The following is a 23,506-nucleotide window of genomic DNA, read 5'->3' on the forward strand; positions in this document are numbered from 1 at the left end:
TAAAACATTTTAAATAAATGAATACATTGCACTCGAAATGTCACACAGGAAACAAATCTAACCACAACAGTGCAATGACAACGCAGATCAAAATTATTTGAATTATAAACTTTTTTTAATAATATGTCTTTATTAATTATTATCCCCCCTCCAAAATATAACTGGACAACTATTCAGCAATTAGCAGTTTGTTGCCATTTCTGACTTTGTACTATATTACTAAATAATATGTACATAATAGTATGGCTTCAGTAGTACCAATCCCCAGCACTGGCCGCCGTCCATCCGGTCCAGGCCTCCTCCCTCCCGCTTTGGAGGCTGGGATTTCGACGGGGCCGACAGGGACGATCGCGGTCGCTTCCTACAAGAAAAACTGGAAAAGTCCCGCAGAAAAAACCACGACTCCCAGAGGCCATTGCGCGGGCGGCGAAGGGGGGAGGGAGCGAGAAGGCGGGGCTTCCGCCGTCGCGCGCGCCGCTGGCCTCGCCGCGCCGCCCCTTCCTGTTCCCCTCCCTCCTGCTAGTTCCCCCTCCCCTCCGGCTCCCGGCCGCCAGTCGGAGCGAAGATGGCGAAGACCTACGACTATCTCTTCAAGCTGCTCCTCATCGGCGACTCCGGCGTGGGCAAGACCTGCCTGCTCTTCCGCTTCAGCGAGGACGCCTTCAACACCACCTTCATCTCCACCATCGGTGAGGCGGCCTCGGCCTCCCTCGGAGGGGCGCTTCCTCAGGCAGGCGCCTCGGGCGGGGGGCGGCTTCCTCGCCTCACGGAGCGCAGGCCCGGCCCCCGGGCGCCTGGGGGGGGGCGGCCGGCTGGGTCCTCGGGGGCCACGGGCGTCGCCGCGAGCGAGCCGGTTTCCGTTTCCATTTCCCTTCCTCTCTCGCGCCCCGCCTTGTCCCTCAGACCGTTTTTTGAGGGGAGAATTGTGGGGGTTTCTTCGCGCGACGTCCTTCCCGGTCCCCGTTATGTCGCGGTGGGGCTTCGGCGGGGCCGCGGAGGCCTTGATCCGGCGCGGGGGGCGTGAGAGGAGCGGGCCCTGCGCGAGTCTCCGGCCCGTGACGCGGGTGTCTCCTCTTCCTCTCCGCTCTTCTGCCGCCCCCCCCCCCTTCGCCGCTTTGTTGTGGGGATTTGTGCTGGAGGGCGGAGAGCGCCTTTTAGGCGGGGATGCTCTTTTCTCAGAACTGGAGGTCTGTGGGTGGCCCCTTCCCGCCCCCCGAAGACGCCTGCGCGGACGCCCACCTCCCTGCCCTGGAGAGAAACAGGTCCGTTAGGCTAACCCGCTTTCGGCTGCCTTGGAAAGCGCACTTTCCGACGACCCCGCCACCCTTTTGACACTCTTGGGAGTGCATCTCTTAACCCGTTTGACACGCCTAGAAATGTCGCCATCATCAAATGTCATCTTGGCCCCTGTTGGGCGGGGCGGAGGGTTGGAATAGACACTTGTTTGAGGACACAGGGAGGGATTTGTCACTTCTGTTAAGACGCAGACTCCGTTAACCCAGAAATAGTACCTCGGGTTAAGAACTTTGCTTCAGGATGAGAACAGAAATCGTGCTCCTGTGGCGCAGCAGCAGCGGGAGGCCCCATTAGCTAAAGTGGTGCTTCAGGTTAAGAATAGTTTTAGGTTAAGAACGGACCTCCGGAACGAATTAAGTACATAACCAGAGGTACCACTGTATCCTTTATGTGCTATCTCGCAGGATGCCCATATTGATAGGTGTCTTATATGCTCAAGTCCAGCTTCACAAGTTAATTTGTTCTGTCTGCTCCCTCTTGCTGCAACACTTGAAACACTTGTGCATTGATGCAGGTAGCAAGCATGGTGCCCTCCAGATATTGTAGGCAATGCTAGTTGGGGCTGATGGGAGTTGAAGTCCAACAATATCTGGAGGACATCACATTGGCTACGTCTCATAGAAACTTGTAACATCTAGGTGACTTCTGAGTCTGATTTAGAATACATTATATGGCCAAGTTTTGAGTCTTGTTTCCTTTTTTAAAAAACACCTGTAGCTCACTAGCTAAATAGTGTGTTCAACTACCTGCTTAATACTATGCTGTCAGGCTGTAACCAAAAAAGGGAGTTGACTGAGCCCTTGACAGACCTTCTTGAATGGCTACTATGACAGATTGGCAGGTTAAACATTTTGTAGGCCTGCCTTATTCTGATAGTTCAGAGTGGGTAACATGAAACTTCCTGTCTCCCACATAAGGTGTGAGGAATCAAAGAGAAAAATTTATATTTTTAAAGCCTGTCTAACACCAGGGGCAGGCATAGTTCCTGTCTGGCCTGACCATAAGCATAGGGCTAGGTACTAAGAACAAAAGAGAAGTAGAGTTCTGCTAGATTAAAGCAAAGGTTCATATTGTCCGTCATCTACTTCCTAAGGGAAACTCACAAGCAGGACCTGAAGACAACATAGTATTATGAGAGAGGGAGAGAAAAAGCAAAACTCTTCACACTATGTATAATTTGATATACCTCTACTATGATTTCTCTTACTTGCCTTTTTTATTTTTATAAACAACAAAGTTCCAAATGTTGTAACCTGTCCTTATGGGGAAATAGTCCCAGCCCCCTAAACATTTTGTTTGCCCTTTTCCAGCTCTACAATGTATTTTTTTATTTAGTCATACCTCGTGTTGCGTTAGGTTCATGTTGCGTCTTTTCGGCTTGCGAACCTGGAAGTGTATACTTCCGGGTTTCGCTGCACACGCAGAAGTGTTTTGTGCGCTTTGTGCATGAGCAGAAGCGCTCTATTGTGCTCCATGCTTGCACAGAAGCACCTCTCTAGTGGACTTTTTGGGGTGCAAACGACACGCCAGAATGGATCATGTCTGCAACTAGAGGTACCACTGTACTGCAACCAGGACTGTATACAATATTCCAAGTAGGGTTGCATCATAATATTTGTATAAAGACTTTACAATATTGACAGTATTATATTCAATTTCTTTTGTAGTGATTCCCAGCATGGAATTTGCCCTTTTTGCAGCTGCTGCACATGACAGTGTAGTGCAAACAAGCAATTGTGCAGGTTCCTGAAGCAAAGACTGTGGTCCCAATACTTCTCCTCCTTCTGCCCCGCTACCTAGGACTAAGCCATGGTTCATCTTAACATTACATCTGAAACTGGGCTTGTGGATTGTCTCACCCAGAGAAACCGCAAGCGGTAAGCTGAGAACAAACCTTCATTATGCTTGTGGTTTGTCTGGACTGAGACAAACCATGATTCAGGGTTTGTATATAACACTAAGCCAAACCATGGAATAGCCTTGGGTATCATGATGACAGCAGGAGCATGCGAGGAGTGCAGTGACCTCAGTCTTATGCTCATTCACATTAATTCACAGTTTAGCTTACTGCTGCATGCATGTAAAATTCAGATTTTGATTCCCCCCACCCCAGTATACATCACTTTTGACTTATTTAGCTTGAGTTACAATTGGCATTTTGTTTCCCGTTTTCCCAAAATTGGAGAGTTCCTTTTGGAGCCCTTTACACAATGACACTATAGGTCATTTATGAATTTTAAAATTGTATTGATCCTGCCAAATATCCTTTGGTGACTCTACACCTTGCATCCCTCCATGTGAGAGTTGCACATTTATTATTACTCTTTGGTTCCTGTTATTAAAAGTTATTGATCCATATGGGGATTGCTTCCATTCACATGCTTCTTCTCACTCTGAAATGTTAATGAGACAGGACTTACCTTTGCTGAAGCCATATTGATGAAAGACTTGTTCTTATGCTTCGTAAATTTTATATTTAACAATTTACCTAGAACTGATGTTAAGCTAATCAGCTTGGATCCTTTTTAAAAAAACTGATTTTACACTGGTCACTTTCCAGAATGGGTCTATCCAAGTGAATAATTTTTTTCTTACTTGGAGTGATGTCCTCCTTCTGAGATGTATATTCTCCATGATGGCAGAGCAGTTATTGCCCTGGGAGTGGAACACATTCTCAAAGGCCTTGTCACAAATTTGAATCTCTTTCAAGTTCTCCAGGGCATCCCCATGGCCGCAAAATTAGACTGTAACTGTGCCCAGCTGTTTGAGGCACAGGACATAGTGGTGCTTGTAATCTATTGTTTGAAAAGTTAGAATAGAGTAACACTTTTTCATTAAGGTATTATTACAGTGGTACCTCAGGTTACAGACGCTTCAGGTTACAGACTCTGCTAACCCAGAAATAGTACCTCGGGTTAAGAACTTTGCTTCAGGATGAGAACAGAAATCGTGCTCTGGCGGCAGCGGGAGGCCTCATTCGTTAAAGTGGTGCTTCAGGTTAAGAACAGTTTCAGGTTAAGAATGGACTTCCGGAACGAATTAAGTTCTTAACCCAAGGTACCACTGTATTTCTTTTGCTGTTTATACAATATTAAAAATGCTGGTTTGTACCCTGCTTTAAAGCAGATACATCAGAGCATTTAAACAAAGAAAACTGCTGTAATGCCAGAGCATTTTCATGACCAGAGGTAATAGATTACCATAAGTGATAAGGGAGTAGGAACAGTCTTAATCAATCTCTGAACAACCTGTAGGACTTGGTTGTAACTTGCACTATTTTCATTTCACTGTTTGAGTAGCTGCTAAGAAGTCAACAGGGCGGCCTTCAGGTGTCTCATTCAGTGCAAGGGCATTTTACAGGTGTTTTTTGAAATACTTTTTAAAAGCAACATTACAAACAGTTATGCCAAACAGTAGACAATTAAATCACAAGCAGGCAAGACATCAAGACCACATTATTGGGACCAGGAATGCCCAAGGTTGTGCTCTCTAGATGTTGCTGGTCCTGGACTGCAATTCTCAACAGCCCCAGCCAGCATGGCTGTAGTTCCAGTAATATCTGGTGGCTCAACATTGGCTACTCTGAGACAGCCCAGCCATGGTCGTTTATAGGAAGCTGCCTTATACCAAGAAGACCATTGAGCTCATGCAGCAGTTTTCCAGATTTTCAGATGGGAGCCCGTTTTAGCTCTACCTGGAGATGCCAGGAATTGAATTTCAGATCTTTTGTATACAGAATATGTGCTCTACCTCTAAGCTATGGCACTTTTGGAGTTTGCTCCCACAGTATGTCACAATGGCGATCAACTTGGATGGCTTTAAAATAGGATTACAGTATACAGATTCATGGAGGATAGTGCTACCAATGACTACTAGCTACTGTTGAAGGAAGTATATCTCTGAATCCCAGTTGCTGGCAATCACAAGGAAAAGAGTGCTTTAGTGCTCTGTTTCTGCTTACGGGCTTCTCATATTGGGCATCTGGATGACCATTGTGAGAACAGGATGTTGGAATAGATGGGCCACTGGCCTGCTCTAACTACTGTGTTCTCCAGATGAAAGGTTTTTACTTTCAATGGGCCCATTCCTAGGGTTGAAATTCCCAAAAGATTCTGCTACCACAGAAGAGACATGACATTCACTCATTGAGTGAATAATGGCACCCTAAACAAGCCTTCCTTAGCTGAGCTCCCTGTGGGGAAACAGTTGATTCGAGGAAGGGTGTTCTTTTGTTTTTCAGGGAACTGTCATAGTAACTGTTTGCTAACTAAAGTTTTTGAATGCTGAGTGTACTAAAATGGTCAGGAAATGGAAGAAACCACAAGAAAAACTGCTCAAGCTGGGTGTCTTATTAAGCACTAACTAGCTGTAAGAAACCAAGCATAAGCTGGAGTCTTCTTGTGTTCTGAGGCTCTGTGGTTTTTTGGCCCTGCTGGTTTGTTTTGTCAGAATAGGAAGATACATTGGCATTTGAAGCTCCAACACTTTGAGATTGCTCTATCAATTTGATAGTAGCACCTCCAATTGCTGAAATGTGCATTTGATTTTAAATAGGTTATTTAGCTGGTTTTCTCAGATAAGATAGAATTCTCACATGCATAGACAGGAAAGAAACTACAAGGCATTTTTAGTGTTGTATATGAAAATTCCTCCAAGGGCTATAATCTTAGAGCATTACTATGCCACCTAAATATTTTAAATGTCTTCAAAAATAGTTGAGACATTTATTAATTGAAGGTCAGTGGTTCCCTGGATAAATTTGCCATCACGTCTAGATTTGTAAGTTTTCTATGCACTAAAGGCAGCATTGTCAATGTGGCATGAGGCTGCCTTTAGAAATGTTCCAGATGCCCGGGCAGCTAAGAAGGACTTCACTTAAGATTTTGTTGTTCTTTTTCTTAATTTATCTGAATGCAGACTATTCCCAAACTCTACTGGTATGCTGTTTAGAAAATTTTGTTGGGAGCCTAAAAGACAGTGTACACATGCGAGTAAGTCAACTGACTGCTCAGTACTTGATGAATTACAACTGAATGTATGAATTGACTCCTGCATATTATACTTATTTGGTGGAAACCATTGATCAACTTTCAAGAGATTTTATGCAATTATATAGTGACTTAAGCAAGCTGCCTCTGTACATGATCTGTCAAGTTTCACTTCCTCTTTAGAGGAGAACTGCGTAATGGCAATAATTTCCACTCAAGGAAGCTGTAAAATCCTGACTGCAGAGTGCTTGACTCAGTTATGTTTCCGATAAACATAGCCATTTGCAGAGATACAAAAGGAGATTATTGCTACAGATTAATAAAATGTAAGGGAAATAGGCAGGGTTGTAAGAGCATGAGACGCTAGCTTTGAGCTTCAAAATTCAAGGGCGTCTTCTTGGTAGTTCCTCTGCACCTAGAGGCTCAGGGTGGTGGCAGCCCAGGAGAGGGCATTCTCTGTGGCATCCTTTAAGCTTTAAAATTTCCTCCCCACAAAGGTGTGTATTGCACCTTCATTATACTTCTTATAGAAGTATATTTTTATTTTTGTAAGTGCTTTCAAACTGTTTTCAATGTGGTATCTGAATGTTGTAACCTGCCCTGGGACCTTAGGGTGAAGAAACAAATAATACTGTTGCTGCATGATATATAGAACATAAGAGGATACCTTCTGAATCAGAACATGTGCCCAAATAGCCCATCATTCTATTTTCAAAATGGTGTTTGAGAAGTGCATAAGCAGAACATGGGTCCAATAGCTTGTGATCCTCCGCAGCCACCACTGTTCAGAAACATACTTTTCATCTGCTAGTCAGGGTACAGAGACACACATGTTTGACTGTGGTATCATAGTTCTTAGGCTTGAATTAATCTATTGCTATGTGATGTTTGTGAGATTAAATGTGTTGGGTTTTATAATACCCAGTGAGAGAGTTGTTCTCTCCAGAGATTGTTGGATTTCTTCTGCTGGCAATAGTAACATAGCAAATTTGTGGGTTAGCTTTCTTATCCACTGGGAGGAGTTCAAATTCAATGCAGAAACTTGCTGACTATGAAACAAACTTTGGAATATTTACATTCTTATCCAAGATGATATCAGTATCTGGCAGTGTGTCCACAAAGGCTGTTTGTATGTCAAATGACTGGAACAGATTAATATTTTTTTACAGAGTTTTTTTGCCTCTGGGTTTCATTCTGTCTGTCTCTAGTTTGTTTGATTAAGATAAACCTTTGCATTGGAGCATCAGCTTCTAATAAACAACAACAAAAACCCCTCGTATTTTTGAAGACAATATAAAATGAAGGAGAGCTGTAGTAATAGAGAGACTTTGCTTTAGAAATTCCAGTTTAGTATGATAGTGTCATACTTAATTTAAACTTACAACAACTCTTTGGTGGTGTATTGTAGCATCGTATCTAATAAGTCAAGCTTTTTCCTCTCGGAATTGTATGAAAAAAATCTGTCAACTGCTGATTCTGAACTTTCAGTTTGAGTTTGAAGGACTTCATAAATTAGAAAACTCATGAATTAAAACAAGCTTCTCAACTATTTTTCATGATTGTTGCTGTGGTTGTGTATTCAAATATGCATCCGTTTTTCTCTGTGTGCAGAAGATGGAGGCATTTGAGATGCTTGGTGGCTTTATGACCATGTCACAGAGACAAGATATTTGGCAGACTCCCAGACTGTGCTCTTGAATCAAATTCCTGAAGATGTTGTGCAACATTTAGGAATACATTTCCAACATAGCCCTTAGGATGTTGCTTGCTTAGTAATTGAATCAAATCCTATAGAAATCCTCATTAGTATCATTTGAATGTTTGCTCGGTAATATTATTTTAATACTTTGTCTTTAAAATTAATTATTTCTGAGAGAAAATGTTCTGAGTGTCAAGTTTTTATCCATTTCACACCAAGCTTCCAAGCATTCTGTGCCAGGCCTGGGGTGGGAAGTGGGAGGAGGGGCAGGCTAGGCCACTTGGTTTGCATTGGCCTATCTTGGCTTTCTGTAGTAGAGTATTGTATTCACCTTAAATAGCTTACCATTCCACAGCCATGTTAAAATGCTAGTTTAAAACGGCTTCCATGTTTTGCTTATAGATGCAATGCTTCTGTGCTATTGAAATGTGAACATTGCAACTCTTCCCTTTTATGTGTGTTGACAGGTCTTTTGGTGAAATGGCTTGGGTTGAATGGGAGAAGCATCTGCACCTTTTGTCTCTCCACATGACAGATGTCTGAAGGCATCATCCCAATTCACAATTGGCAGATGGAGCTTTCTTATATGCTGCTGTCTCATTTGACTGACATGGAGACAAATGTCTTGCTTAAATATCAATTAACCCTTAATGACTTTAGGAATGAGTGCAACTTCTGACTGAATAGCATATGCTCTGAGGAACTTACTGTGAGCTGGATGAAAAACAGCTACCATACCTTGATGCCTTTGTGTTCTTCAAAATAAGTATTTTGCACACATTGTTATTTGATGGCTGGATGTGGATTGAACGTGTGTTTCTGAAGCTCCTTGCTGAGTTTTCAAAGCAAAGCACCCTACCCTAACTTTAGATCAACCTCTGATTGCAGGCAGACTTCTGTTTCTTGGGGACTAGCAGATAGCATTCTCCAGTTCACCATTATCTATGGAATTCTGTAGTTACGTAAATAACTTTCCTAACATCAAGACTCCTTAGCATATGCAGTGTTTGCAACAAAATGTATATTAAGTCTTGAAGACTCTTACACAGGACTATCCAACCTCCCAGTTATTTGCTTCTCATCAATTTCTTTCAACCCTTAAAAAGGGACATACGTTAGGAACTGTACCTGGGAATGATTTTGCTTTGCATTACTTCTGTGTGTGGCTTCTGTGCGGACAAGGAATGCTTTGCCTCTAGCTGAAGGTAACCTCTGAATGTAAGGTTTGCAGTTTCCAGTGGTTTACCATTGTATAACTGCAATATACACTTGTCTATATTGAACTGAACTTTAATGTCTGGCTTCCTGAGAGATGCTAGCAGGTTTGCAGTTTGATAAACTGTGAACATAATTTCCGACCTAAAGGGTATCTTTTTAAGCCATGTTTTGCTATTTGTTTGGGGCACATTAATGTTAACTGAGTTGACATTTGTTTGCATTCTCACTTGTGGTGTGATTTGGTTTTTAGGTGCACTTTAGAACATTTTAGTTGGGGAAGGAAAACAAGTGAGCTAAAGAAAACAAGTGTGCTAAAGAAAAGGGAGAAAGATTTTCTTCTCTGCTTCCCTTTCTCCTTTTGTCTGACTAGATTAACATTAAAGGTGGGGTGGTGCATAAATATTGCCTTATTACAGCTGCTTGTTGGCTTGGATTTGCTGTGCTGTGGAGAACTTTAAAAAGAAAAGTACTTTATATTTGTGAGTGCCATGCCAGGAACAACATGCCACTGGGACAATTCTGAGGATGATGTCAGGGAACTGACATCAGAGGGAAAGGAGGTGATAGGGCTCCCAGAGACTGGGAGAGACTCAACAGCCAAAGCAGGGACCAGCAGGGGGAGCGCGGGGTCTCTGGAGGAGGATCTCAGGGATACTGAGAGAGATGCAGCAGCGCAGGCAGGAAGCAGGGGGGAGAAAGGGGTGAGAGACACGTCCAGTGAAAATAGTGGGGAGGTGTCAGAAGCAATTGCAGGGAGACCCATGCTTCGTCGGAAGCTGTCACGTCGTGAGTCCAGGAGACGTGTTTCCGTTAAGGAACTTCTTTGTTGGAGGCGTTTCCGCAAACAGCCACTGTCGGACTCTAACAGTGACTAGAGCAGACATGTCTGAGGAGCTCTGTCACACACAGAGGTTTGTGGGGCCGCACAAACTCTGAAGGGGCACCATTTTAAGCACAAGCAGCTAATCATCCCCTGATAGCAGTCCGACAGTCTCTGTACGCTGCCTGTGCAGGAGAAAGCATCATGAGCGACCCAGCCGGAGCCGGAGGAGCAGGGGGAGGAGCTGATCCAAGCTTGGAAGAAAGATGCCGAGCATTGGAGGTCCAACTGGCGCTGCAGACGGCGAGGCTCGAGGAGAGGAGGGCTCAAGATGCAGACAAGAAGGGGAGAACCACTCAGTTCCCCAGAAAGGTACCAGGATGGGTGCAGAAGTTTGGGGGGGACCCCAAGGATTACCATGCCTTTAGGACTGAAATGCAATATGCCCTGAATGTCCAGTTTGATGAGTTCCCTGATGAGGAATCTCGAGTTGCTTTTGTAATTGGGCATCTTGAGAAGGGCGCGCGAGACTGGGTTCGACCCCTGATGGCAACGCACAACGATATCCTAAAGGACACTATGAAATTTTTTCGTGCAATGGATATCATGTTTTCCAGCGACATTGAGGAAGGGGTGGTGCGCAGACAGTTAATGGCTTGCAAGCAGGGAAGCAGATCTGTCCGTGAGTACTGGACTGAATTTACCATGCTGATTCACAGATTGGGGTGGGATTTATCGGCAGCACCCATTCAGATGCTATTTGAAGAAGGTCTTTCTTCAGCTGTGAAAGACGAGCTGGCCAGGAGCCCCAGGGCGGTGTCTATGGATCAGCTGACCAAATCTGCGCTGACCATTGGAGCGCGCCAGGAGGCAAGAGCCTTGGAGAGGCGGGAAGGGAGAGGGGAACGTTGGAAGGAGTTACGCATTCCAGACATTCCTGAGCCAGCTTTCCCGCCGGCAGAGCCGATGGAAATCGGAACAGCCCGCGCGCGCGCAGTTTCAAAGCCCAGTGAGGGGGCGAAGAAGGAGGGAAAGGGAGCCCGGAAATGCTATCTCTGCCAACAGCCAGGCCACTTTGCCAGAGTCTGCCCCCAGAGGAAGGAATGGCAAGGAATGGTGGGGGCTGTTGAGGGGGAGGAGCAGGGAGAAACGGAGCAGGTAAAAGCCAACGCCTGGTTGCCATCAGGGCACTGCAGCCAGGCCAAAGAGCAGTGAAAGTGCCCCTTCCCCAAGTGCCAGTGCCAGAAGCTCCTCGACCGGCTCTAGTGATTGAAGTGTCGCTAGAGCTGCAAAATGGACACCCCCTAAAAATAAAGGCACTGTTGGACTCAGGCAGCTCCTGCAATTTTATGAGCAAGGAGTTTGCTGCTGAACACCAGATACAGACTATCCCTTTAAGCAACCCCCTGCAGGTGACCACGATCGATGGCAGGGAACTGTTGGGAGGAGGAGTCAGCTTGCAGACCATCCCAATGATAATGAGGGTGGCAAGGCACACAGAACTGATAGCGTTTAATGTGGCCACCTTGGGAGGTGCTCCCATTATTTTGGGAATGAGCTGGCTAGCCCTACATGATCCGCTGGTGGGCTGGCATCAAAGAGTGGTTTCCTTCGGTTCCGCACATTGCTTAGAACACTGCAGGGGGGAAAAGGGGTCAGCAGGGGCCCAAGCCACCCTGGCAGGGACTGAAGTAGTGGAGAAGGGGAAGGTGCCACCACAGTATGCTGATCTCAGCGACGTGTTCAGCGAGAAGGAAGCTGACCAACTACCTCCGCATAGACCCTTTGATTGCCAGATCAATTTACTCCCTGGAGCACAGCTTCCTGTAGGCAAGTTGTATGCCATGTCAGACAGGGAAATGCAGGAGTTGCGAGCGTTCATTGACAAGAACCTGAAGAGGGGCTTCATCAGAGAGTCCAAGGCAGCGGGGGGTAGCCCAGTGTTTTTTGTGGACAAAAAAAAAACGGACAAGCCGAGGCTGGTATGTGACTTTCGGGCCCTAAATGCAGTGACAGAGCCGGCGGCTTTTCCTATGCCCAGGATTGATGATATTTTGACCAGGGTGCGGAAGGGAAAGATTTTTACAAAGCTGGACCTAAGGGGGGCGTACAACCTGATACGTATAAGGAAAGGGGATGAATGGAAGACCACCATGTTCACCCCTTTGGGGGCATTTGAATACTTAGTTATGCCTTTTGGATTACAAACAGGCTCCGCGTGTTTTCAAGCTTTCATGAACCACGTACTGGGGCCTTTGCTCTACAAGAATTGCGTGGCCTTCTTAGATGACGTGTTGGTGTATTCGGAGAATGAGGAGCAACATGTGAGAGACGTCAGAGAAGTGTTGAGCAGGCTGCAAGCCAACAGACTGTGGGTGAAACTGGAGAAGTGTCAGTTTCATACCAAGGAGGTGGAATTCCTGGGGTACCGCTTGTCAGATAAGGGGTTGGCCATGGACCCCGGCAAGGTTCAAGCGGTGCTGGAATGGAAAACACCCAAGACCAAGAAGGATGTGCAGAGGTTCCTAGGGTTTGGAAACTTTTATCGTAAGTTCATCCGCAACTTCGCCCACCTGACGGCGCCCATCACGGACTGTCTCAGCAGCAAAAAGAAGTTTGTTTGGACGGGGGAGGCGGAGCGAGCGTTTGAGGAACTGAAAAGGGCCTTCGCCTCTGACGAACAACTTCTACATGTGGATTTACAAAAAAAGCTGAGGGTCGAAACAGACGCGTCGGACAGAGCCATAGGGGCGGTGCTTCTTCTGCAGCCGGGGAAGGAGGGGTCTGAGTGGCGACCGTGTGCCTTCTTTTCGCGGAAGCTGAACAAGTCTGAGAGGAACTACACGGTGTACGACCGGGAACTTCTTGCAATTTATGAGGCCTTCCGGAGATGGAGGCACCTACTAATTGGTGCACAACAGAAGGTGCAAGTGTGCACGGACCATAAGAATCTAGAGTATTGGAGAACTGCGCGAGTGCTCAACCAACGGCAGTTGAGATGGGCCCAGGAGTTCTCCAAATTTAACTTTGAGATTTGTTACGTACCAGGCCCGGAGAACGTTAGGGCGGACGCTCTCTCACGCAAACCTGAATATTTGGAGGGAGAGGGTGTACCCGAAGAGACCCATGTCATTCCCGAGGACCGCTGGGTGTGTGGGGCGGCATTGGTGGGGCAAAGGGAACTGGTAGAGGGAACGGGGCAGGATGAATACGCCCAGGACAAACTCAGGAGTCTTAGGAGGGAGGGAGACAAACCCGGGGGTTTTGAGGAGAGAAATGGGGCGTTGTACTACAAGGGAGCGTTATACATACCTGAAGGGGAATTGAGGGAAAAGGTACTCAAGCAACTGCACGATAACCCCACAGCAGGGCATTTTGGGCAACACAAAACCATGTGGCTGGTTACCAGGGAATTCTGGTGGCCCAAGGTCAGGGAAGATGTGCGTGAATATGTGAGAGGGTGTGACCGATGCCAACGAGCCAAGGGGGAGAGGCGGGCACCGGCAGGTTTATTAGAACCACTACCCACGCCGGAAAGACCGTGGGAGGCAGTGGCAATAGATTTTATGACTGATCTGCCCAGGTCCAAAGGGAAAACAGCCATTATGGTGGTGGTAGATCTGTTAACCAAGATGGCCCACTTTATAGCCTGCTCACATGCGGTCACAGCAGAAGAAACCGCCAAATTGTTTGTGGAAAATGTGTTTAGGTTGCATGGCGCCCCCTTGAGGGTGGTTTCGGACCGAGGGAAACAATTTACTTCCAGGTTCTGGAGGAAGCTCATGAGCTTACTGCATGTAGAGGTTAATTTCTCTACTGCCCGTCATCCAGAAACCAACGGGCAGGCGGAAAGAGCTAATGGTGTCCTCCAGCAATATTTGAGGTGTTATGTTAATGACAGAGAGAATGATTGGGTGGAGAAGCTGGCGTTGGCAGAATTTGCTTACAACAATGCAGAGAACGTGTCCACGGGGATGAGCCCTTTTTTGGCCAATCACGGGTGTCATCCCCGAGCCTTCCCGGGGGGGAGGGGGAGAACTGGAGCGTTCCAGCAGCAGAACAGTTCGTTGAAGAAATGGAAGCGATCCATCGCCAACTCCAACTTAATTTAAACCGGGCGAAGGAGGAATATAAGAGGCAGGCAGACAAAACCAGAAGGGAAGGGGAAAGCATTAGGGTGGGAGACCAGGTGTGGCTGTCCACCCAAGGGTTACCATTTAAAGGAGGTTGTAAGAAGTTAAGACCCAAAAGACTGGGCCCATTTGAAGTCACGCAACAGGTCAACCCAGTGGCTTTCAGACTCCGGTTACCGAACCACATGAAGTTGCACCCAGTGTTCCACAGATCGTTGCTGTCACCGTATATAGGGGACAGAGAGGGGAGGGTCAATAGGGGACCAGCGATGGAGGAAAAAGAACACAGCTACCATGCAGCGGAGATCCTAGATTCCAGGTGGAAAGGAGAGCAAGTAGAGTATTTGGTAATGTGGGAAGGGGAACCGGAGTCGGAAAACACCTGGGTCAGGGCAGAGGATGTAGATGACGAGGTTCTAATTGAAACTTTTCATCAGAGATTCCCTCGAAAACCCCAGCCAGTGGCGAGGTTCCGGAGGGAATACTTCGCCACCACAGACGAAGAAGAGGAGTTGGAGGGGTTCTCTGATTCCGAGGTGGAGGAGGATTCAGCGAGTCGGAACAAAGACCGATGGAGGGAGATGTTCGAGACGTCGGAAGATGAAGAGGATTCGTTTCGGGGTTTCAGCTCCTCACCGCCCAGAGGAGAGGGAGGGGGCGGGGGGGAAGGGGGCCCTGGAGGGGAGGTGGATGCCAGGGAACTGACATCAGAGGGAAAGGAGGTGATAGGGCTCCCAGAGACTGGGAGAGACTCAACAGCCAAAGCAGGGACCAGCAGGGGGAGCGCGGGGTCTCTGGAGGAGGATCTCAGGGATACTGAGAGAGATGCAGCAGCGCAGGCAGGAAGCAGGGGGGAGAAAGGGGTGAGAGACACGTCCAGTGAAAATAGTGGGGAGGTGTCAGAAGCAATTGCAGGGAGACCCATGCTTCGTCGGAAGCTGTCACGTCGTGAGTCCAGGAGACGTGTTTCCGTTAAGGAACTTCTTTGTTGGAGGCGTTTCCGCAAACAGCCACTGTCGGACTCTAACAGTGACTAGAGCAGACATGTCTGAGGAGCTCTGTCACACACAGAGGTTTGTGGGGCCGCACAAACTCTGAAGGGGCACCATTTTAAGCACAAGCAGCTAATCATCCCCTGATAGATGACATATTTTGAGAGGCAAAACATTAAGGTAGCAGTAATTTGTTTGCTTTCAGAACTAAAATTTAAAAACAGAGAAATTGGTATGGAGAGCAAAATGAACTATTGGAGAAAATCTGACACTTAACTAGTAAGACAATCATTTTGTAAGTCTTTAACCAACAGGTGACTAGACGATTTCAGTAGCCGTCCTAAGGCAGGGAATACCCTGATTTGCTATTTAGGTTTTAGGTTTTCTTCTGTATCTACCTGGTAATATTCAAGTGACTTTATCCACTGTGGCGTAAAGGTAAAGGGACCCCTGACCATTAGGTCCAGTTGTAGCCTACTCTGGGGTTGCAGCTCTCATCTCGCTTTATTGGCTGAGGGAGCCGGCATACAGCTTCCGGGCCGCTTCTGGCGAAGAGCATGGAAACGCCGTTTACCTTCCCACCAGAGCGGTACCTATTTATCTACTTGCACTTTGACGTGCTTTCGAACGGCTAGGTGGGCAGGAGCAGGGACCGAGCAACGGGAGATCACCCCGTTGCGGGGATTCAAACCGCCAACCTTCTGATCGGCAAGTCCTAGGCTCTGTGGTTTAACCCACAGCGACACCTGCATCATTATCCAAATTTAGATAATGGCCAGGGCATGGAAGAACTTTTAGGCTTGCTTGAATCTCAGTTGAGAATAGTGAGGGGTCAGGGAGAGAGAACAGTTGGTCTTGGCTGCAGATAAACTTGAGGCTTATGGGCCAGTTAGACAAACACACACACACACACACACACACACGGTCACATATGTGTGTGCTAGGATTCTCTTTAGAAATAACTTTGTTAATGGTATTACAGTGGTACCTCGGGTTACAGATGCTTCAGATTACAGGCGCTTCTGGTTACAGACTCCGCTAACCCAGAAATAGTACCTCAGGTTAAGAACTTTGCTTCAGGATGAGAATAGAAATTGCGTGGCGGTGGCAGGAGGCCCCATTAGCTAAAGTGGTACCTCAGGTTAAGTACAGTTTCAGGTTAAGAACAGACCTCCAGAACTAATTAAGTTCTTAATCCGAGGTACCACTGTAATTTGAATGCAGGGAACGACTGATTTATGCACGTCCAATTGACTTGCGCACCATGGTGACCCAGAGGTGGCTGGAAAAGGGGGTGGGGCAGAGACAGAATGGGCTTATGTGCACTCTGCCAACACATGGGGGTAATCTTCAAAATTAGCCAAGCACATTTTGCACCTATCAGCTACTTGCAACCAAGTGAAAGGTGCCAGGATGGGCTCCTGACATCTCCACCGTTTGGAGGTGCATGCCTGGGGGATCATTGGATCTTGACTTTTTTTTTTGCACACTAATATCAGATCCTGTAGAATTCTGTCAGTTATATTTTATCTGTACAGTTGGACTGAAGTTCAGGAACCAAAATGCTTTTTCTGTGCAGCCTGAGCAGGAGCAGTAAACATTATAGTTAATTGTTGTAGCTTTTCATTTTCCCCACCCCATTGCCCTGCTCACAGTTGTGAAGAATATTCTTATGATTTCAATGGTCCATGTCACCATTAAGAAAAGGAGGTCAGAATAAGTCAATATATGTGTGGACTGTCCCTGGATAAAGTGACTTTTCTTTTTAAAGTTCTCAAAGTTCTTAACCTAGCTCAAGGCTGTCATCTGAATTAGCCAGGTGTTTAACAGATAAATCAATCACAGTCAGTCCTTCATTTGAAAAATAAGACTTTAGAGCCGTACTGCCCTAAAATGGCAACTAGACATTCCATTTTGGCAACTGCAACCTTGGTTTAAGGAGCCTTTGGGCACCTAGCTTATATATCTGGCATGGGGGTGTGCGCAAATTGGTTGTTGCCTGTATAAGCACATTGATCCTACAGTTAATGAACATTGCAGAACTATGACACTCCCCCTCTGCTCTCCTCTTCCTGCATGGTCTAGATGAGAGATAAAAAGTCTCTGCTTCTAACTTCACATCATGGTTAATAATCTTGGTTTCTTTGAATGAAACATAGTTTAACACTAACCACAGTTTCCAAATAAAGAATGCTCCTCTCAGCGCACAAACCCATGGCTTTCTCATGCAATACTAAATTTTGTGTGAAGCAAACCAAACTCTAAACTGAATCAGTGCCCTCTACTAGATGCAGAGAATTTAAAGATGGCTTCCTATGTAAATGAAGAACCAATTTGATCATTGACTGTACATAAATATTTACAGCCTACTTTCTCAACATAGGTATTTCATTTCTACCTCATATGTTGCTCTGGTCTGCGCAGTAACTATCTGCCCTTGCTTTGACCTATCAGTCATGGGAATTTCATTTTTGTTTGCTCCTTTCTTTTTGTGATGGCACGGCTGGGCCAAGGCAGAGGGAAAAGCAGACAGGAGCAATATTGGAAAGAGGGAAATGTGGAATTGTCTACTGTGCAGGGTGTTTTTCCACATCTAGTGATACCTTCTGGTTGTTAGATCCTATATACTGTAATAATATTCTAATGAAATTATTTATATAGATATGTTTTAAAATCTATTAAGCAATGTTATGTTCTAAAATTAGTAAAAAATAAACTTGTCTTTAAAAATTATACAAAATATCTCCTTTACCCCTTCCATAACTAATGCCCTATTTAGTTGTAAATTAGCATTGCCTAGTGGTTGGATTTGCACAATTTAAAATAAAATGTGAAGTATATCAATAGGAAACTTGATTTAAATTTGCCTTTTTTTCTTGCAGATTTAAATTATGAAATGTAATTGTTTCAAATCCCCTTGACTGGATTTTGCTGCAAGCAAGGTGGATTTCAGAGTTGTTTTTGGAGCTCAGCTGTTAAAAATGGAAGAATGAGATTGTCTGCAGTGTGCTGCTCTGTTGTTGATTTGAATGGGATTTTAGGGCTGCTTGGAAGAGGACAGATGAGCCAGGCTCTCTGTTTAATCTGTGGACTGGAGAGGTGGTCTTTCTCCTGATAATATTTTAATCTTATCTGTTTAGTCACTGTTCATAGGTTTACTAAAGGGGGTGAGGAGCTACCTCTGCTGGGTTTAAAGGAGGAGAGCCTCCAGGACCAGTGACAGCCAGCACATGTCTGTCTGAAAATTAGCACTTCTTGAAAGTGAAAATTCATTCACTGCTGGAATGGAATTCTGTTCAATTCCCTGTTAGCCCTATGAACTTCATATGGTTGCATTCCATACTGCTTATGCAATGGACTTCTCACAGTGAAATCCTTATACATCTTAATGAGAAGTTATTTGCATGCCTGAATTTCCCTGAACAATGATCTAACTGTTGGAAGTTTGCTGTTTGACTTAGGATAGTGGCTTGTAACAATTGCATGATTGATAGCTTGAAGAGACTATTTCTGTAAGTAGTCAGGTTAGCAATTTATTTCTTAAAGGGACACTGATACTAACAATAACACTTGAATTGGTTCAATTTGCCCTTCCTATCATAGCAATTCCACTTATGGCCACACTTTTGTGTATATTAGCATAGCTTGTGATTGCTTCTGCTGCTGGTACATACACCTTTGGTACGAAATGCACACAATAAATGATATTGGATTGCTCCCCTGCATATTTTGGTATGCCTTGAAATGGAAGTATGAATTGGATATATCCAGTCATCTTCCTAATATCTCAAAACATTATAGAACAAGGCCTTGCCAATTTGAGTCACCTTGAATGTCGAAGGACCTTTTCAAGGTCAGGGGGAGGGCCTCTTCTGACCCTGAACCTAAAGATCCAATGAAGCTTTGGCCATCTTGAGCTGTGAGGAAATGCTTCCTCCATTGCAGTAAATGATTTAGCATTTTATTCATGTTAATGCCCTGCTAGAACATGTGAGACGTACTCTTGAGGTTTTGTTGTAATTTCATCATTGGGACATTTTTGACAAAATGAGATCTGTAAAGGACTATATGAAACTCTCAAATTAGTTATTTTAGTACTTTATTCTGGAGGGTCTTATCACAGGCAAAACCTACCTGCAGAATCTTGAAGCACCTGCCAGCATTGCTATACTTGCTTTGACCTGGTTAGTGAGTCCTAAAGTGCACAAGAATAGAAAATGTGCACAAACTCTTTCTCCTTATCCACAGCAAGCTTAATTATGGAGCCTATCATACTCCACCTTTAATCCTTTTTGAATTCAGACCTTTATAATGTCTACTCATGATGGTACAAGTTCAATTGTATGGATCTTCTGGAACTAGTAAACAAGCTAATTGAGGCTATGGACATTGACACATTTGGAGCAATTGGTGGTGGTGGCAGAGGTTCTGCATGGAGCTTGTGACCTCAGGGTCATCCTGTGTATGCTGTTCTCCCTTCCACTCTCCAGGACCAGGTGCAGGATTGTGGGCATGCTCCTAATACCAGGTCACTTTTATGGGGGGTCTCCTGTTGCTATATATGAGTCCCAAGTTACTGTTGAAACTACTCTTAAAATTTATGCTGGTCTTTGTATTGAAAGCTGTTAATAGGCTGGAAACAAATGTTAAAGTAATACTCTCCTTGAATAGTAAAGGAATTTACACCATCCTCCTTCAAACTATCCAGTTTTTGTCTTTTGGAAGGGTTCTTGCCTATTAGTGCCATACAGTAAGTTTTTTTGTGTATCTATCAAAGAAAATAAACCTGTATTTAACCCAGTATCCTTGCCTATTACCGTATTTTTTGCACCATAACACTCACTTTTTTTCCTCCTAGAAGGTAAGGGGAAATGTCTGTGCGTGTTATGGAGGGAATGCCTACGGGTGGCATGCCTACAGATTTTCCTCCTCTAAAAACTATGTGCGTGTTATGGTCGGGTGCGTGTTATAGAGCGAAAAATACGGTATTTGGCAATATAATAGGGCCAGCAGGCCATGATGTGTATGCTGGATTTGCTCCCCTCACTAAAAAAGGCCACAGTCATTGGATCACATGCTAGTTATCTTTTGGTGCTTCTGTCCTGTGCTTTGGGTGAAATTGTTTGCAAATCCATGAAAATGCCAATGGATATGTTTTGGGAGAAGAAAGCCAAAGGTTAAAGTTCAGGATAAGTTGCCTTTGTGACTTTGTACAGCATGACACTAGTATGTTGCAATTGTACTCCACCCTCACAAATATTATGAATGTGCCTCCCGTAAGCATTATGTTCCTCAGATCTCTAGTTTTTTGCACAAGTAAGGATGTGCATAAGCAAGACTTAATATTTCTTTCAACTTTAAAGAAGGGAGGCTGAGCAATCTCATACTTTAGGAGTTTAGAGGCTAGTGTAAACATATTTTTAATTATGGAAGTTGTCAGGGCTGCCTCAGGTCTCAGCTCACAAAAGACCAACGCCAAGCTCTTCTTATATACAAGGATGTTTATTGCAGTTCATTATTGGTTCCACAACCGAGGCGTGCAGCCCCGCGTCTCTTTCTCCTAGACATTAGAAGTCCCCTCTGAATCGGTCCCTCCCCTACACCAGTTTAATAAGCTAACGCTGCCCCACCTCTTTCTCTCTTTCCTTTTCCGCAGGGTCTTTCTGCCCGTCGGGGTTCCTTCCCTCCTGCTTTCTCCTGAAGCGGAGTCTCCAGACTGCTCCTGCCCCCTCCTGCGGGCTTTGGGTCCTGGCCCCTCCTCCTCCGGGCTCCCTGTTTTCCCGCGCGCCTCCTCATTTGAACTTGGCGCGCGCGCCCAACTCCTGACCTTCCTTTTGACAGTTATGCTACTCCCCTCACTGCCTTCCTCCCCTTCCGGGAGAACGGCTTGCTCTGATCCCTCCCCTTTCTCTGTAGCCGGAGCTGCTCCCTCTGACACACTGGAACCTCCCCCTCCCTCGCTGCGCTCTGGTGGGGAGGCTGGCCCTGATTCCCAGCTGCCGCTTTGGGGTCCCCTGCTGGCCCCCCGCTCCTGACACTTTCCCCCTGGGGCTCCCCTTGCCCTTACCACAGGCGCCCCTTTCTGGGAAGCCTCTGATTCGCTGGAGAGACTCATGGAATCCCCTGCGTCATTGCTATCCTCTTCCTCGCTCTCCTGGGATTCCTCTCCATCGCTCTCCATTTCCTGCCTTCCCTGTGCCTCTGTCCCTGTACCCCTGACAGAAGTGTAATAGAGGAAATAAAAAGGGAAATTCCAGGCACTAGACTTGATCCTTGGAGTCCAGATTCGGTGCTTTTATACCTTTCAGTACTTTCACAAAAGACTCATATACACATGTAGCAACTTGCAGGTATGTCTCTACATGTCAGATTTTAATCCCTGGACTGTAAAGTCAACATGATCCCCTCAGGGTTTTTCTTTCTTTTCCTTTTCAAAAAAATTCCCTGCCCACCCCTTCCTTGGAGGTTTTTAAGCAGAGGTTGGATGGCCATCAAGATTCCTGCATTGCAGGGGGCTGGACTCGATGATCATCAAAAACACGGAAAAGAAGGCAAAGGAGAACCTGGGGGGAAACATTAGGAATCAAAGAAGAGAATAAAGTAAAATATCTAGGAGTTTGGCTTACATCTAACAATTTAAGTCTTGTTCAAGATAACTATGAAAAAAATGGACAGAAATGAAGAAGGATATGGAAAAATGGAACTGCATGAATTTATCTATGATGGGAAGAATATCAGCAATTAAGATGAACATATTACCAAAAATGATTTTTTTATTTCAATCATTTCCGGTGATCGCTAACACTAATTGTTTTAAACAATGGGAAAAGGACAACAAATTTTATATGGCAAGGCAAAAAAGCCAAGGATTAAGTATAAAATACTAATAGATGATAGGAATAGAGGGGGTTTCTCGCTTCTCTATTGGAGATTTTACTATGAGGGTGCATGCTTAGTGTGGCTAAAGGAGGGAGCGGAATTAAAGGATGTAGGAACTCTGGACATGGAAGGATTTGACCTAAGGTTTGGATGGCATAGCTATTTGTATTATGATAAGATCAAAGTACATAATGGTTTTTTAAACCAGGTGACCAGGAGGAGTGTGTATAATGTTTGGGCAAAACACAGAGAATTGTTACAAAGGAAGATCCCACGTTTGATATCTCCAATGGACACGGTTGTGGTAAAAAAGAATTGAACATGGAGGAAAACGGGGGAACATAAAAAGACCTTGAATTTAAAGATAAATCTGTAAGACTTTAAAAAGAAGTGATAGGATTTGTCACAGATTGGTTCCAGTATTTCCAAATAAAGGAGATTTTTAAAAGAGACAAAGAAAAAGGATTTGTAGAAGGTGGATCAGAATTTGAGAAAATAATATTGGGAAATAACAAAATAATAATAATGAAAGTATACAGAACTCTACTTGAATGGGAAACTAAAGATGAATCAGTGAAAGAGGCAATGATACAACTGGGCGTGAGATTTCAGATATAACATTGGACTTTTGGCATGGTTAAAATTATGGAATGGCACGATAAAATTTTTGGCTGCCTATGCAATTCAAGAGAACATCTTCAAAATGGTATGTAGATGGTATCTTGACACCAAATAAACTTGCCAAAATGTACAAGAGAGGATCCAATGCATGTTGAAACCATTTAGAAAAAGAAGGTTCTCTATATATCATATGCGGTGGCAATGTAAGTATGCAAAAAATTTCTGGGAAATTATATATGAGGAACTCAAAAAGATTTTTAAATTTACCTTCCCTAAAAAACCAGAAGCCTTCTTGCTGGCAATAATAGGGGAAAGGTATACCTAAGAAAACAAAGAACTTATTTTTATATGCAGCTGTGGCCGCAAGGATAACTTAATGCAAAAAAAAAAAAAAATGGAAAGAAATTATTGTTCCGACAAAGGATCAGTGGTTGCAGAAGTTAATAGAGTTTGTTGAGTTAGCAAGCTTGACGGCCAAAATAAGAAATTATGATGAAAAGAAAACAAGAAACAAGTGAGAGCTTTTTGAAGAATACTTAAAGAGTGGTATCAAGGTTAACTGGCAAGTAGGATAAGCCTATGAGAATCAGTAGACAAGACAAAGGGAAAGAAAAAGGAAATAATAAAGTGGGGGGGGGAGAGAAAAGGTAAGGAGTTGTACCTAAGAAAACTAAGAATTTGAAAATAGGATATCAATGGAAGATAAGTCAGGAAGCCTATGTAAGACGGGCAAGACTTGTATGGATGTAATGTGTAAAATGGAGAATGAATGCACAAACACACACACACCCTCAGTAGGCCAGTGCAATATATCAATATATTGTTTAAAACCACTATTTAAAGAAAATCATGATAACCTT

At 44.8% G+C, this 23,506-nt stretch overlaps 1 protein-coding gene across 1 annotated transcript in view; it reads left to right on the top strand.

The window, feature by feature from the left end:
- The first annotated feature begins 502 nt into the window (after positions 1 to 502).
- The window catches only part of RAB8B (RAB8B, member RAS oncogene family), a 42,815-nt gene continuing 19,811 nt past the window's right edge, over positions 503 to 23,506 (top strand). Inside the window, exon 1 of the mRNA XM_082198151.1 lies at positions 503 to 689. Within this exon, the coding sequence (XP_082054277.1) occupies positions 566 to 689 (124 nt within the window). The 5' untranslated portion in view covers positions 503 to 565. The remainder of the gene's footprint in view (positions 690 to 23,506) is intronic.

This window comes from Podarcis vaucheri, assembly GCF_965113315.1.
Source record: "Podarcis vaucheri genome assembly, chromosome: 14".
Classification (NCBI taxonomy): Eukaryota; Metazoa; Chordata; class Lepidosauria; order Squamata; family Lacertidae; genus Podarcis; species Podarcis vaucheri.